This window comes from Amblyomma maculatum, chromosome 6, assembly GCF_055883805.1.
Source record: "Amblyomma maculatum isolate TAMU_Amacu chromosome 6, ASM5588380v1, whole genome shotgun sequence".
NCBI classification, from domain to species: domain Eukaryota; kingdom Metazoa; phylum Arthropoda; class Arachnida; order Ixodida; family Ixodidae; genus Amblyomma; species Amblyomma maculatum.
In genome coordinates, this window is record NC_139349.1 from 104865219 (window position 1) to 104882125 (window position 16907).

Below are 16907 nucleotides of genomic sequence, written 5' to 3' on the forward strand. Positions count from 1 at the left end.
CCGTGACGCCTTATCCAACCATGCATCTGCTTCCGCAAACTTCGCACCGAAGATATAACATGCCCGACAAGTCAACACCCCTCGCCCCCTCCCTACATTGTTTATTTTTGTGCCCTTCCTGCGGGCTTTCATAACACTGCCAAGGAAGTTCCGGAAGCACCGCGATCCGCGCACGCGACGCAGGTGACGAAAGGCGGCACTCGCATGAGGCTCTGGCGCGCGTATACAGGCGACCGAATCACCGTAAATCTCCCGAGCTGACAGCATGCAGGGCCCGTCCGCAGGCGCCTGCGACCGTCCCCGCAGTCGCATTCTTGCCTTGGAGCCCAGCGGCTGAAGAATGAAGCGGCCGGGTTATTTATACTACGTATATATACTATATGAGAGGCCAGAGATGCATCTCGGGGGGCGTAGCGGGAATGTTATCTTCGCATTGCGTCGCCGAGCAACGCAGATATAATCCACGTTTTCTTGCCTGCGCTCGTGGTCATGTTAAGCGGCGAATGCGACGAGGCAGGTATGTTCGCAGCGCAATTTGTTGCTTGTCTTACTATAAGGAACGCGTTTCCAATCCGCGCACGAACACACGGCCGCATTAGACTTTCGAAATGGCCTATGTGCAGTTTAAAAGCGCGCGCGCGGGCTTGCATGCATGGGACGAATTAATAGTAAGAGTGTTTTGTTCATAGTTCACAAGTGTTCGCCGACTCATGACGAGCATCATGACACATTGTTATGTTAAACCACTTCGGACTTTCTTTGTGTCAATCTGTATAGTTTCGGAAAGATCATCGTATATGCCGACCACAGAATAGTTACTGTTAGGTATTACGGATATGTTTAACGAAAAACATGAACAAACTCACACGCGACTTGCCGATTATCGGAGGAGGACGCGACGTTGATGTGTAGGAGCCTTCTTTTCTTTTAGTATTCGTCATGTAGAACTTCATTTTACATTTATGATATCTGCAGCATAAGATGCATCGTGATCGACTCAGGCATGGAACACATTTCTTACTGATAGTTTGAAGCGGCATTCTGAAATTATTACTTTCACCTGAGTGACGATAGGTTTTGTAAACCCCTGCGCGAGAGCCCATTTCGGCCCGATTTTGTCGCAAAAACGGAATTGAAGTCTTACAGATGGATCATTACACCGCAAGAAGATATCGGCTTCCGTTGGTGCACGCTTCGTGTTAGCTGTAAAGTTTTAGCAACGAACAGCGCCTATACATACTATAAGCTGTACAGGATGTAGACTGCGGCAGATGGTTATACATGCCTGAATCTGAACGAGGAAAAACAAGACGCGCACTTCTAATGAAGTTTCAAACTCTACGCCCTTACCTTGTTAGCAATGGGCCGTATATATCTGAATGTATTCATGAAATGGAATCTTCCTCGCAGCTGACACCCAGCTGCGGAATAACAAACTATAGTGTCCTCTGGTTTGTTTTTAGATATGTTTTCCTTATCCCTCACTGTTTGTCCTCGCAGTGCAAAGACTCATTCCCTTTCCATAAAAACGATATTCATAAGATTGTCAACACCGGAGATTTCCGCTCACAGGACATCCTACAGTTCCGTGGTCGTGACTTGCAGCGTCTCTGTTGCGCACACGCTATATAGTAAATGTCAGGTTACATTTATGTTTTGCTTTTCAGCCGTATACTATAGGTCACTTATGGCATTCCTTAAATTATGAATCCAAGCCTGAGAAGCACACCTACCCTTTAAGGAACGTTTTGGTACTCACGGAGTCGTAGTGCTTCAGACTTTACAGTCTATATTATAAATGGCTAAGGCAAAGACTCCATGATGGCTATATCGTCAAGCATGTATGTCGCTTTTTACAGCGTTGAAATGAATCTTGAGTGCAGAGTGTTTTTAATCGGTGGTGACGAAGAAAAAAAAAAGATAACAACAAACGGTTAAAAAATAAAGCTAAGGAAAGGATGAAAAAAAAAAGGGGGGGGGGGGGGGGAGGGGTTGAGTAGGGAAGCAAAACCAAGGCTTAGGAAGAAAAACGAGTGGAGTGGCTAAAGAAAAAAACAAAAAGCTTCCGGGAGACTTGCCATGGGAGCAAGATGCTTCTTGCTGTGCAAGCAGGTAAGGCGCCTCAAGCCTTGGCCCTGTTCTTGGCCAGCGAAGCGTCAGAACAGGTAGACTAGACGCTCGCAAGTGAGGCAGCCGCCGCTACAAGAGAAGGATCGGGCGAGGGCAAACAACGGAGCATGCTGTATACAGATCCTTGAGTCTTGTTTACCAGCGTTGTAATATATAGTCCTGCCACTCCGGTAGTGCAAAGTCCTGAATTTGCTTTGCGGGACATTCAAAGGAAGCAAATCAAGCTGCACTAAACTTATAACATATAATGGTATGCTGGTATATACTGCTATCGCCTCGTATACATGAATACGGGTCAGTTGATTATTCGAAAGAAAGAGCAAGTTTCAAATAGGAAACATGTGACTGTTCCTTAACTCAATTCCTCTACGTTTACCGCCCCTTCCCTCTAAAAGGGAACCCGGCTCTACTATTGTCGGGTTCATGTAAACCCCCTGATGATACACGCTGGCCCTCATTACATCAGCAACTGCGTGTGTATGTTCCGTTGTTGGTCGTTTCTGTTTTTGACGTCTTTTTTTTTTCTTTGTCATTGTTTTCAGCATTTTGTTTTCGATTTAATTTTTCAGGACTTTTTCAGCTCCAGGCCAGTCAAAAGTATTCAGCGTTTGAGAGAAGCTAGCCCGATTCGCCCGATCTGTCGATGGATCTTCAGCCCATGCAAATCAGCTCGTTGCAGCCAATGAGAATTTTTGTCACGTGTCACCGCTTGTCTTTGACAGTCTCCTTTCGTTTATTGATCGGCCAATGAGTAGATGAATGGTGAGGCCCTAAAACAATATAGGAACGCTCTGTAGACACGAAGACGGGATCCTGTTCTCTCTGCGTGCAGTATGTCGTCTTCTGACGATTTAGTATTCTCCAACAAAGTGTTTAACAACAGCGATCAATATCTGCATACCACGGGCCTTGATGTATCAAGGTCCAGTGTTCGGTTCCCCAGGCTTATCAGCCCATACGGTCTCCCATGTGATCAACGATGCGGCGTTCTGCTTTTGATGGGGACAGGTAACTCAACTGGTTTGGCAGTTTGCGTGCATATTCGAGGCCTAACCTTTGGCAACAAGACCCGCAGGCAGCAAGGGTGCTCTGCTGATAGAGGAGGAATCCACCATCAATTTCGAGCTTACCATCTACCGTAATTGTAGGAATTGTGATTAGCAGTGTACCAAAGCAGCGGCTATAGGGTGCGGGGAATTCGAAAAGGCAGAATATAGCCCCGCATACACTCGCTCCTAGCCAGCAGATATCGCAGCCTCGCGAGAGTCGGAGGCCCCCCCGCTCGTCGTCTCCCTCGGCGCCCGGAATTCGCAAAAGGTGCCGGCACAAGGGGCCCGCATTGTAAGCCAGCACTGCGCCTACCTGTGCGCTGTCGTGCGCATGACAGGCAACGGGAGACGCGGGCGGGAGTAGAAGGAAGGAGACAAAAAAAAATAATAATGAAAAAGTCGCGCGGCAAACGTAAAACGAAGCGGTAGGATCAGACGCGCGCGCACACCGGCGCATCTCTCAAAACAAACTTGGCACACTGTGGAGCGGCTCGCTCGGCGTTTATTCTGGGAAGGGACGCGCGGCGACGCGATGGAAGCTCCCCCCTTTTCCACTGCCATTGCATGGCGAAAACAATAACGCCTAGAAAAATAGCGGCTTTGAGGTGAAAACCGTGCGACTGGCTATGTTTATGCAAATATTGTAAGTGTGTCGTCTTGGGATTCAAAATGCCCATGTATAAAGCTGTCGAAACGCTTGATTTTCGTGTGAGATTTCGCTCTATAATGCACTTCAAACCCGCAGAATCGCGTCTAGTCCGCAGTGATAGAGAGTATACAGTCAGGTTTGGAAGATGTTTGGAAGGTGTAACGTGTATGGAAGATGCTGCACAAGAAAAAAATATGTCACTCAAACCGTTGTCAGCCGCCTTCATCGCACAAGATAGATAGCATAACACAAGGGTATATATGGGCATAATACACGTTACACATAGTCCTGCGATATCCGGGGGCAATTCACCCACTGAAAGAACATTCTGATTGGTGGGCGACAATTCCAGACAAACCCTGAGTATGATCTGACAATGAAAGATAGCTGTGATTTAGCACGGTCAAAATAGAAATAAAGAGATTAAGACAGTTATACAGTCATCACAATCGCAACATTGCGATAAGGTCGGTCGTGTGCTCGAATGCAACGAAGAAGAAGCGGTTAAAAAGTTATCAGGACCAGCTAGCATAGATTGCACACTAAATCGCGTGATATGGGCTATTGGATAAGATGTAACGATCGGGTGATGTAACTGCGAGAAGCAATACACTCGAATAAAATAGGCCAGCAGGGAGTTGACTATGAAGACATGCAGTGCAGATTGGGCATTGCTTCTCGTGAGAGGCTGTGGGCTGTGATAGTAACAAAAGCAAGCAAAAAGGCAAGCAGTGCAAAAGAGGGCCACAGAGCCAGAAGGGTGCTTGGTAATGTTTATATGCTCAGATATAGGAAGGTTTGGTTTGTGCGGTTTAGTGTCCCAAAGCGCCTCAGGCTATGAGAGACGCCGTAATTCCTGGGATTCGATCCCGCATCCTTGGGAACAGTAGCCGAGCGCTATAACCACTGCGCCACCCCGGCTTTTTTGTTCTTTATTGCATGAATTGGTACAAATACATAAGTAAAAGATCGTGGTTGCCATGCCCCTTGGCTGACAACCGTGTCTAATGGACTTTCATTACCACAAGTTCGCCCATCAGACTCAAGACCTCCTCCGCAGCGTCTTGCTGCTTCAAAATTTCGTTTAGTTTATACACTTGTTCAACAAAATGATCACATACAGATCGTGCATCGACATCACAGTGTCTATAAGCCATCCTACTCCTCCAAATACTGTGAAGGCCCAATAGCAGTATGACCTCGGCGGGTAGAAAGGAATGTTAGGCAGTGTGTTACACTGAGCTTTATAAATATTAAAGCGGGATATGAAGGCTGTTTCACTTCGACCAATCTATTGAATTTCATCGGTGGAGCATTCCATTATATGCCAGTATCGTATTAGAAGTTGCCCCGAATTTTCACATAAAGTTTGATTAAATGCCAAAAGCCCATATATACTTATGTGACTTGTTGTAAGGATGGCAGCCGATTCAGTGCATGGGGCTTGTTTTAGAAGAAGTCGAAATATCACTGAGGACGGCGCGGTAGACAACACGGGGAGCTTGATGCAAAGTTTCATTAAAACGGTCACTTTGCATTATATAGGATGCAATGCGTGATGTTTCCTCAAAATGTCCGCAACGTTTGTCACCGATGCTGATCGAAAGCATTAACACAAGATTGGTTTGTGATTGGCCGGATAGTTCCTTTTCCGCTTTAAAGACAGCCTCGCAATCAAAAAGGCTTGCTTGTTGTATAGTGCATTGTTTATTAGGCGCGCAGGGTATTTGTTTTTAATCAGGGCGTTACAAAAGTTCGCACAGTTAAGTTCGAAGTTGCAATCTACTGGGAATGCTAATCTAGCAGTATTTAAGATGGCTGCCGTCGAAATGCAAGGATCCATCACTAGGTTTCCAGTAAAGTTTAGTGGTTAGTTTGCCATTCTTTACTGACCCTATTAAGTATAGAAAATTAATAATGATTGAAGAGTAAGAATAAGAAAAGTTTTGGACTCATGGGCGTTTTGAAACCAAAGGCGAATGTTAGAATTTCTGCTTCATCCCGTTGCAAAATAAGAAAAGTGTCTTCAATCAACCTCTTGTAGCAAAAATGTTTTATTGGGTATAGTCAGCGAGAAACTGGCCTTCTAATAAGCCCATAAGTTTGTAGGCATACCAATAGGTGTACCCATCGATGTTCCGTTGGGTATATTGTCTGCCATCAAATTCAAAGTAATAAAGGGTATCCAGGCAGTGCGTACTCTTTGCCGTTTTTTGTGTGCCAGCGGACTTGATTCGCACTTGTAAAGCAAGCCCCTGTGCCTGTAGATATGTATTTCATATGCCTTCTCCCACATAGTCAGCCACCATGATCTTCTTTCTTCTCTCCTTCCCCTTTCCCAGTGCGGAGTAGCAGGCCAGATTTGAATTATTCCGACCAACCTCTCTGCCTTTTCCTTTCAATAAATTCATCTATCTATCTAAAGTAATTAAGTACAAGTATTAATTTCAGAAGGATAGCCAGGGCAGGACCGTCAATCTTAATGTATAGCTTTCGCTCTTCAAAAGTCTGTATATACTAAGCGGATGTCATCGGAGTGGCGGAGTGGGGAATATCGGTAAAAAGTGAGTCAGCATTTAGGGGTATACGATTGAGCAAGACACCTTAGGGGATTTTGATGTCAGCCACCAGCTAGGAAATGTGTCGGCTCCTTTATGTAGTACTGAAACGTGTCCGGAAGTTTCTGATTATAGTGTAAACGTCTATTGTGTGGCAGGTTTCCAGTTACCGTTCCGATACTGGAAATGATGGGTCGTACGGTTGTTGGCTTTATGAATTTTGGGCAATGGACAATCTGCCTGATTCAGGGCTGAGTGGAATTATTGATTTTGCTCGGCTGTTGTCAATTTTTTTTTTTTTTCACACAAGCGGAGATTGGATAAGGTTTCTTCCAAAGAAATTTTAAACTTAGCTGTTGGATCGCTTTCTTGGACGCGGCATAAGGAACCATCTGCAAGCTGCCTTTCGGTTTCCGCTATGTAGTCACTTCTGTTCATGACAACGATGACACCCTTGTCAGCTAGCATTTTGACAATATCAGTTTGTGACGCCAGTCTTTTTATTGCTGCTGTGTGTTTTTCGGAAAGGTTGCGACAAAATTTCTTCCGGGTATTGTAAGCTTTCAGCGCGGGATTTAGACCGTAATGTATATATATCAAGGCAGAGTTGGAATACGGACGGCGCGACATGTGCACGGGGCTGTATAGCTAAAGAGCAGCATTCCTATATACATGGCGCCAGGTAACGCTGCTTTCAATACCAACTCGCGCGTGTGAATGTTTCGCTCGCTGTGCTAAGAAATATAAGGAAATTGTGCATATATATAAGAGAGAGAGTTGGCAGAAATTAACAGCGCGTCTATACAGTGGGCGATTTTATTGAAGTGAGTGAAACTGAAAACAAAAACTAATCGTCAACACTTGTATACTTCCAGGCCAATTGCTATAGCGCGTGCAAGGCGCTGGACAATTCCGTGTACTGAAGGGAAACAGCTTTTTTTCATATGGCTAATTTTTGGATTCCTTTCTGCCTTTTCCGAGCACCTTCACACTAGAGAACATGGAAGAATGCTGAAAACTTGAGTGCAGGATCTCTTGGTACTCTCTAGCTTTTCCAAGTGCGCTACTTCATTTTTGTTTTCTCTTTGATGAAAGGCGTTTGAGACAGCAGATGCGGTATCGCTTCACGCTGTTATCACGCGCATACATGGAGGTCTTCAAGCATATTTTGCTCTTTTGTCTTTAGGAAAGCCGCACAACAGCACGTATAAATGTTTTCCGCGAGCCTCTCTCGAAAATGACAGAAATTTTGCTCTCGCTCAGCTGAGTTAAATATTTAAAATCACGTCTTTAATTTTTTCTTTTGTTCAAGAGGTTTTTTTTTTTCTGCTTATTTTACATTCTTCATGACTGATGACGCTTTCGTATGTAAAACACCACATCCTGAATTTATTCTATTTAGGCCAAAGTGGATTTTGGTGTTGAACTTTGTGTTCATATTCTGAAGGAACTTCAATTACAAACATTTCGATAATCTCGTACACTGCGTGACTTTGCAGATGTCCTGCAGCAACGATCCATCACTTCCTAGGACTCATGTTGATAGAGTCACGAGGTGAAGCTTGGCTTGCGAAAGTAAAAATAGATGAATAAAATCTGCTTGTCGGGATATGTATATATATATACCGGAATTGTATGATGCTACATTATTCGACTTTCACTTTTTTTAGAAGGAAAACCTTTTACTATTCCCCTCATAGGTTCTTCCCCGTGCGCCGAATGTGGACGTTCGTCCGAGGTTAAATCACGTGACAGCTATGATATATCGCTCAACCGCCGCCGCCGCCGCTGGAACCGAGCGCTCGCCTTTGCCTAAAGCCAAAGCATTGGGGTTTATGGATAACGGAGGAAAAAAAAATAGACTTTGCAAGGGTAGAAATAAGCCAACGAAGGTTAGCTTATTGGTGGCTGAAATCAAGGCAAGAATAGGTACAAAAATATATTACAATTCATGGCTATAGGCGACCTGTGACGCCGCCACCCGATTCAAAGGTTTCAGCCTCATCCATACATCCATCCACTTTGTCTCACAAGTTATCTGCAGCACTGCGAAAGGCAGAGGAGCCCTTGCAATTGGGCTCCTAAGTGCCTCTCGCCCTTGTGCATTATAATAGAGAATTGTGCTGCTACCGTCACCCTCGCCAGTTTGGGGGGCGAGAGGCGCGTATACGAGCACAATTGCCTATTGTAGTGCGCGTGATCCTGATTGGACCAGGGTGCCTCTACCTTTCGCAGTGCTGCAAACATTTGGGAGACGAAGTATAATTACGTGACAGCTATGACGTACAGTCTTGAGCAAAAGTGGAGAGACCACGCTAACTGCTACGATTGCGTTTTTTTATGTATAAAAAGATGTGCCAGAGAAAATTGCTTGGGCAAGAAGGCAAGTATATTATGCACGGTATACTAATGCACTTCTCAGAAATAACTGTTTCACTGTCAGAAAAAGCTGGCGGGTAGTTTTCTCAAAGTGCATGTCTCTCCACTTTTGCTCACGACTGTACGTCACTCAACCGCATTAACGCCGAAGCCGTGCGTTTGCTCTTTCTGATACAAACGCATTGCAACAGTTCTCGACAATTTAACGGCAGAAGTCGTCAAGGATTATCCAAGATAGACGCCTCATGAACTGTCGACGACTCAGAAGTGATGAAGACGACAGGACGAATCCGATTATCCAATCGACGTATATAACTCGCCGAGACAATGCCGCACAGAGACAAAGAGTGGCGGGTCGAGCTAATCGAGTGGCCTTCACTTTGATTACTTAAATTTAGTTTTGTTAAACCTTTGCCTAATTTTATTTTCAGAGACCACTTACTCTTCGCGGCTGAAAGCCTGCATCCATAGTGGCGGCGCGCAGTCCATTATACTTCTTTTTACTTGCGACAAAATAGCATGGCTAATATCCGGCATCGTGTTGCGCGTAGTTTCCAATGACTGCAAATTACTAGCATCGGCAGACGGACGAAAGCCCTATGGTTAGCGCGACCAATGACCAACCTAGCCTAACAGGGGAGGTACTGCCTTGAAGCGATCTGGAAAGTAAATGTCCGCATGTCTGTTTTCTCATCGCCATGTTGTTGCCTGGTCCGTAACCGTTTATTATATAACTGCTCGTTGTTAAACAGGTCTCACTGCATAAACGAACGGAAAAACATGAAGATACCTTTCTGTAACAGGCGTTTCACCGAGCACGCATTATAATATACGTAATAGTGCCTTCAGTACATCAAAACGCTACCACAGGCAAGGTCGGGGATATTTTTTCTTAAATATCTCCCCTAATAAATAAAAATAAACCAAAGATTGTTTTTAGCAATGACGTCATTTTGGGCTAGTATGCAGTGAAATGCCGATTTCAAGTATTTTTCCGGAGGGCGCCTCTTAGATAAATGAACGTTTGCGAAACCCCCCGCCGAAACGCTCTTGAGTTCAATGCAGATAGCCTCGTGAATTTCGAAGAATGCGCAGAGGTGTGTGCGGGACTCGGCGTATACTGTAGTCATCATGTAATGGCTGCACAGTGCCGGAAAGAAACGAAAAAAAAAATTGCGCTATTAAGGATACCGTGGTTAATAGAGAGATTGAGCACACCGTGATCCGCGATCCGCTACCGTGATCCGCCACTGCGCGTTCCATTGCGCATGCCCAGATCACTTTGATGCCGATAGATGGCGCCACGTACTTGATGTCGGCACATTGACCTGCCGCATTGGAACCAATCGGCTTCGCGCGGTAGAGGGTCACAGTGGCGGATCGCGGATCACGGTATGCTAAATCTCTCTAATGACTCTCATCTGCAGCTGTTCTTACTGATCCGTACATGAACTGTCCCACTCGCTTGATTATTTTTCCCTCAATTCGTGTATCTATTATCTCGCATATGCTGATTATTACCATATATAATTTCGTATAAGCTGTCACAATATATTTACCGTTTTTTTTTTTAACTGTTTACAGGTCTTTACTTTAAACACGCTAGAGATACCTCAGTGAAATCTGTTAAGGTGGATTGTACAGCAAGGCGGACATTATTCAGGGTCATCCATTCTTAGGGTGGACACGCAAGGAGGTGGTCGCTCTCAGCGCTGTTGCGCGCAACAAAATAGCGCGGAGTTGCGGGGCTTCACATGGGCTGCCACTCTGCTTCGAAGTGACGCTCTGAAGATAACAGCCACGGGCTCCCGTGTTTGCCCTAAATGTGAGCGATACTGCATACGTGATAAAGCTCATGATTAACCAACTATTTAACTAAATTACCTAATGAGATTTTTTTATTTTTGATTGAGGGGTCATCATTATACTAAGAAAATGAGGGCCGTAAACAGAAAAGATGTCTAGGTTTTGTCTTTGTTTTTTGTTTTTTCATTATCGACAATGGACTGTTGGAAATATTTAACGCCAAAAATCGGCATCTTTTCATATATGCGTCCGGCTGGCTTCCCGCAGAGCCCATCATTAAAACGGCGTTGCTGTGCGTGCTGTCGTCGCGGCAAGGAGGAGGAGGAGGAAGATGAGGAGGAAAGGCAGAGAAATTAACCAGTAAAAGCAACCGGTTTGCTACCCTGCACTGGGGGAAGGGGATAAGTGGATATAAAAGTTGTGAGAGAGGGATAGTTGAAGTTAGTACAGTCACATAGTCACATAACAGACACGCCACATCACATCACGTCACAGTCATGTCATAGCAAACTCATAGTCTTTCGATTAGGCCTGTAGTTCTCATAAAGTGGAGCAGTGCCTGGAAGGATCGCGGCAATAATGCCCACTGCTTCTACGGCATGAAATAGCCAAAGCAACGCCATTTTAATGTGCACTGCGGGAAGCCAGCTTTACGAACCATAAAATGCATATTTCTGGCGTTAAATATTTTAAACTCCATTTTCGATAAAGGAAATTTATAAACAGGACGCAGCTTTTATGTAAACAGCCTTTGTTTTCGTAATGTAATGTTGACCCCTCAAGTGAAAAATTAAGGAGAGCTCATTAGTTCGTTTTAGTTAGTTAATTTATTAATCACTGAGATCTCTCAAGTACATAATGTCCTCCTTGCTGTACAATCCACTTGCACAGACGCATTTTTCAGAGTGTTTAAAATACCGATCTGTATACAGTTGAAATTAAAACAAAAACGCCCCATTGGGTATTCTTTGTGTTTAATTATCTTTCCCCTAATCAGATTACAAATTTATGTGTTTATCGAAGTAAAAATAAAAGACATAAAGTACGATCCCCAATGCTTTCCTTAGCCTCGCCGACTGTTGGCTTCTTTCCTTCATATATATATATATATATATATATATATATATATATATATATATATATATATATATATATATATATATATATATATATATATATATATATATATATATATATGCAAGACCTCCCGACATATAATATAGTACCCTTTAATCTAGCCATACGAACGTTCCTGACTGATCACGTTGTAGCGTGGTTGACACGGGGTCAAAATCGACTGGTCCAAAGAGGTCGCAGCGCGCTGCAGTTCACGTTAACGAAGTTTCACTCAAGAGAGCATTTACTCAAAATCATTTTGCGTTTATTGAACTGATATTTCACTGCGCTGCTTTATAAGTCTTCTCTTTCCATCAGGGCGCATAGACCGAGCTTAAAAACTCAAGCCTGATATGATTTTTCTTGGTCTTGTGGTCCTACAGCTGTTCTATTTAGTTAATCTTATGATGAGCGCTGACTATCACGCACAGGCGAAAGGGTTCGTAATTAGGTTTATAGACATGTTTTTAGTAAGTGTGAAGGGTGATGGAGCATTCCTTTGTTCACCATCAACGACTCATCCACCATGATGCGAAAAGTTCTTCCCACCGTTTTATCATCACTTGAAGGGACATCCTATATATTACAAAATAGCTCAGGTTGTGATATAGTTATTGAACACAGAACGGACTATATCATCTTCGCAGTTATTTGCGAAAGCAAATATGAAGTATAATATAATAATATTAGAAATTACTATACAGCTCTGAAAACGGGTATTATCGCTGGTCGTCTTATCTTCGTCCGAAAACAGGAAGCGTCTCTCTCTCTCTCTCAATTCCTTGTCGCCTGGAATCGAGAACCGGTGTTCGACAGCTCTTCATAACCCTCGTAAGGTATCTGCGGTACGAGTGCAGCCCATGGAGGTGCCCAATATGGCAGCGCACTTCACCCCTTTGTGCAAAGGAGGGCAAAAAAAAAAAAAAATGCAATGCTACACATGCCATCTTTTAGAAGTGGAAGAAACTAACCACGGCACGATTGGTGGCCAGCTTGCAACCCTGATTTTCTTAAACACCGCATTTTCCATTGCGCAAGGCTCCCATCACACAGCATTCTGTACAAAACCAGTCTATTGCAAACGTTTCAGTGATCTGGCATATACAACCATTTCACATTTTCGTTAGTCATGTAGGCATCGAATGTATACTTTTCATTCAGTTCTCGCGAATCTCAATTCAAGCTTTTTGAGCTCTTGCCTGTTAGAACTGTTAGTGTGTCCATAACTCAAAATATTTCAGGGACCCACGTATTTGGTATTTCCCCTGGCTCTCCCTATCCCCTTTTCTTTCCCGCCGGCTGCCGCTCTGGTGCTTCAGACTTTAGATAGCAGTTGCTGCTGCCGGCAACACTATTTTCCTTCTTTTTGATTAACAATAAACCACTACCACCACCCACCACGTATTTGAGCCATTCAGGTGCGATGTTCCGAGACCTGTGTATTGGCCAAGCAATTTTCCGCACTCAACCTATCATACAGGGTCAAAGTTCGGGCTATTTAAAGGCGATTTGATTGCGAACTTTCCTTGACGAGCAAAACGCGCCGCATGCTATGAGCGTATACTGCAGTCGAATACATATTTTGACCGCCTAATTAGGCTACTCCGATCTTCAGCCTTATATTGTAATTAAAATATCAAAAGAAATTTTAATCTAGACACATGAAATGCCCAAATATACAAATTATTTCCTCTAGCCTCTTTGCTGAGAATCGACACGTATGATTTTAATTGACTTCAGCATGCATCTACTCTGAATTTGTGCGAAATGTGCTATTCTGAAATCGCCTGCTTTGACGATGAATCCTGCGTTTAAACTTTGCATATCTCGGCATATATGGTGTTGCTGTTATTTAAAGTAATCAGCAGATATCGATGTATCTATGTTAGTACCTATCCAGAAATAGGAGAGCTTCTCTCTTAACGTTCTTTCAATTGTGTCGAGAAATAGATTTTGCAAAATCATATGTAGAGTTCAGGCCTGGAATCATTTTAAAACCCATCTTTCTACCCTGAAATGTGGTAGTGTTTTTTGTTTTGTTTTTTTTTTCGCGCAGCTTCTCCAAGAGAACAGAAAAATCTGTTCACTTGCTTACTGCGGGGGCTTTCGTGTAGTATTAAGCGTTCTGTTAATTCCTATTTTGGGCGGGACTGGATGCACGCTCTCTGTAGCACATGTCGCACGAATCGCTATATGTAAGGACGGCTGAAAAGCAAAATACCGATGCCTGTCGCTCCTCTTTGCAGGGTTTGCGTCTGCGAAGTCGAGGAATAACGATCTCATGCAGAAGACAGGGGTTCCTAGAAATGGTCAGTACCCGCCTCTTTATATGCTATAAATGTGCCACACACGCACGCACGCACGCACTGCTCCCAATTACGCGCTGCCCCTCGTGATCGAGAGCACGCCGCGGCGCGCTACGTCGGCCCGACAGAAACAGCGCGCAAGTCGTGTGTTTCTTCTAACCGAGTACGGGAGATCATTTGTCAGTTTAACGCCTTCTTGTCGAGGCATCACAGGTTGGCGCACCTAGGAAGCTAAAAACCGACGTCACGCGATTAGCCGCAGCTGCAGCCCAGCCTAGGTATTTATCGCTCCGCCGTCACGGCCAAGAGCTGCTCGATTTCTCCGAGACCCACACGCACACAGTGCGGCAAAGTCATGGCCGCGCGCGCCTCTTTTACTAAAAACAAACCTCGTCGACGCCGCTCAAGAGAAGGACCCCTCTTTCTTGAAGGGTGAAGAGCTGCCCGAGTAAAATGCCACGCGTCGCGGCGACGCATTATAAATAACGACTTCGTGAAGAAGAGTCATTTCTCCGTGATTTGTTTGGGAGACATCGCGCCCGAACGGGCAGCGGGTATACGCGCGTCGTGTCACCGGCACGACGGCGAAAGAGCGCGCGTGCCTTGTCCGATGACACCACCGGCACGACGTGATTAGTCCCAACGCGAGGCGGCAACAAATGATTCCTTTAAGCCCGCGCCGGGGCCAACGAAGGCGGCAGGGGCAGCTGCCAGGAACAAATCGGAGGCATCTCCGTCGACGAAGAACAAAGAAGCGCGGGATGGCGTCGTTTCGGAGGAGAGGGAACGCGGGACAGGACGAAGTGGAGGAGGTAGCAGGAAAGAAGGGCGACGAACGGTGCTTATTCTCTCTAAACGGGCAGTAACAAAACACATGTCGAAAGAGGAGCCCCGGAGCGGCGATGGGGATGGCGACGACGACGCATCCACATGTCACAGAGCTCTGTTGGAAAGACGAACGAAAGTTCCCGGTCTCTCTTCCTTTCCTTCCCTGCAGCGCTTCAATGTCTCGAGGCGGATGCCCGCTTTCTTTTGCGCGAGGCGGTTGTGTACCGAAGTCTTCTTCCGACACCCCCCTCTACGTCCATACCCCTCACCCCACTCAAAATATGCGACAGGCGAAGCCGGTGGAAGAAAAGAAGACAAGGCGGCTGACGCCGGAGCCAGTCTTCCTAATTTTAGAACTCGTCCCGAGGCTTTCCCTCCAACAGCCTCGAGTCAACTGCACGGTAGGAGTTAGCGGAGGGAGTGAGGGGGACGAAAAGAGGTGTAAGGACTGGAGTACAGCTGTGCTCAGCGTCCACCACACCACACTTACGTGTTGCCTGCGCTCTCCGGAATAAACACTCACCCGCACACGCTCACAAACGCACACGCGCGCAGCGTCCCAACTCCCGGGCGGTCGCACGTCAAAGGCCGAGCTTGCGCGCGCGCCAGCAAGAACGATAGCCGTCAAGCGCTCGCACGCTACAGGGGCGGCGGCAAAACGGCGACAGTGGCGGTCGCGAAGCACGTAGGCAGCAGTGCCGTTGCCGCAACGCCGCCGACCGCGGCGTGCCAGCGCCAGGGCGCAAACCCGCTCGCGCGTTATTCAAGGTGTCAGCCGCAAGCCGCGACTTTAGGCGCGCGCGACGCGCGGGCGCTCTCATCAATTGGCGACGGGACGACGTTCTGTTTACGGCCGACCCATTCCGCTCCGCTCGGCGCGTAATAGGCGAGCTGAGCGGGGAGCTTTCTGCGGAGGCAACGGTGCGCACCTGCGGCCGAACGAGACAGACGGGCCGCCGCTGCCGACACCTGAGCGCCAGGTTTGCGCAGGATGTTTTACATTCCCCCCTCTCTCTCTCACCGCCTTTCGCTTCTCCTTACCACTAAGCACCTTGCTCAGCCACGCAACGTCTGCGATGAAGTGCGCTCCCCGAGTTCGCGCCTGGGTACACAAGAGCTTCCTCTACCTATAGTTTACGGTATTCGTCGAAGCGCCCTAAACTCTTCTTCGCCTGCTTTGTGGATCCATGCCTGGCGTAGATCGCGAGACTGCATTTCTCGCAGTAAGCGGAATACTGGGAAACAGCAGAGCTGGGTAGGGCAGCTGTTTTCTAATACGGTCGATGGGGTGATCGCGCGCGAGGCGCTTCTGGTTGCGAGGCATATACCGTGCTCTTGAAGTTCGCTCGTGCATCCAGAGTTTTGTTGGCCGCTCGTTACCTTATTGCGAGGTGCTGCTGTGCGACCTGTTCGTAATTGCGCGTGCACCGGAAGGCAGTGTTTTCGCTGGAGCTGCTGAACCAAACTCTCGTTAGCAGCGGATAACGAGCAACGAAGAGCGTTTAAACATCACCGGGCTTCGGTTAATGAAGTCTCACAGAGAGGCGTTGTATATAGATTCCGCACGCGCCACGAATGCTGCGTCAGAATGAACAACGTTCGGGATAGGACAACTGTTTACAGGCGTCAGTGTAAAAAAAAAAGTAAGTGGCTCTACCGGGAGTTTAAAATAAAGCTAGAAAAAAAAAAGCACAAAACTACTTGTTGTCAACAACCGGCCAGCAAAGGACAGCAGATGTAAATACTAAAATTTTACATTAGAAAGCAGCTCCGACACAATGGCGGGGGTTACTTTGGTGACTAAATAGCGAAAGCCGTAAATATTGCAATACATATCTAACGTCCTACAGCAGCAGCAAAAAAAAAAAAAAAAAAAACGGGACTATATAGATGTAATGCTGAAACAGTTGAAGTACATTGAGTAACGAGGAGCTGTTTGCTTCCAGCTCGGTATCCGCGAAGAATTTGCAGCCATTGGTGTGAAAGCTATAGCTATATTGCTTGGCTTGTTCCGAAAACACTACATGTGCTTCACGTTTCCAACGCGGCGGCCATAGTCGTCAGTTCACTTCATTCTACTGTGTCA

General features: G+C 45.9%; 1 protein-coding gene and 1 long non-coding RNA gene across 4 annotated transcripts in view; one reads left to right on the forward strand and one right to left on the reverse strand.

Annotated features, from left to right (window-relative positions):
- pb (homeobox proposcipedia) overlaps positions 1 to 16907 on the forward strand; it is a 94110-nt gene that overhangs the window by 31639 nt on the left and 45564 nt on the right. The window contains exon 2 of the mRNA XM_084607216.1: positions 13934 to 13996. Coding sequence (XP_084463342.1) covers positions 13934 to 13996 — 63 coding nt within the window. The remainder of the gene's footprint in view (positions 1 to 13933; positions 13997 to 16907) is intronic.
- LOC146186477 (uncharacterized) overlaps positions 1 to 16907 on the reverse strand; it is a 242691-nt gene that overhangs the window by 5461 nt on the left and 220323 nt on the right. The window lies entirely within an intron of this gene.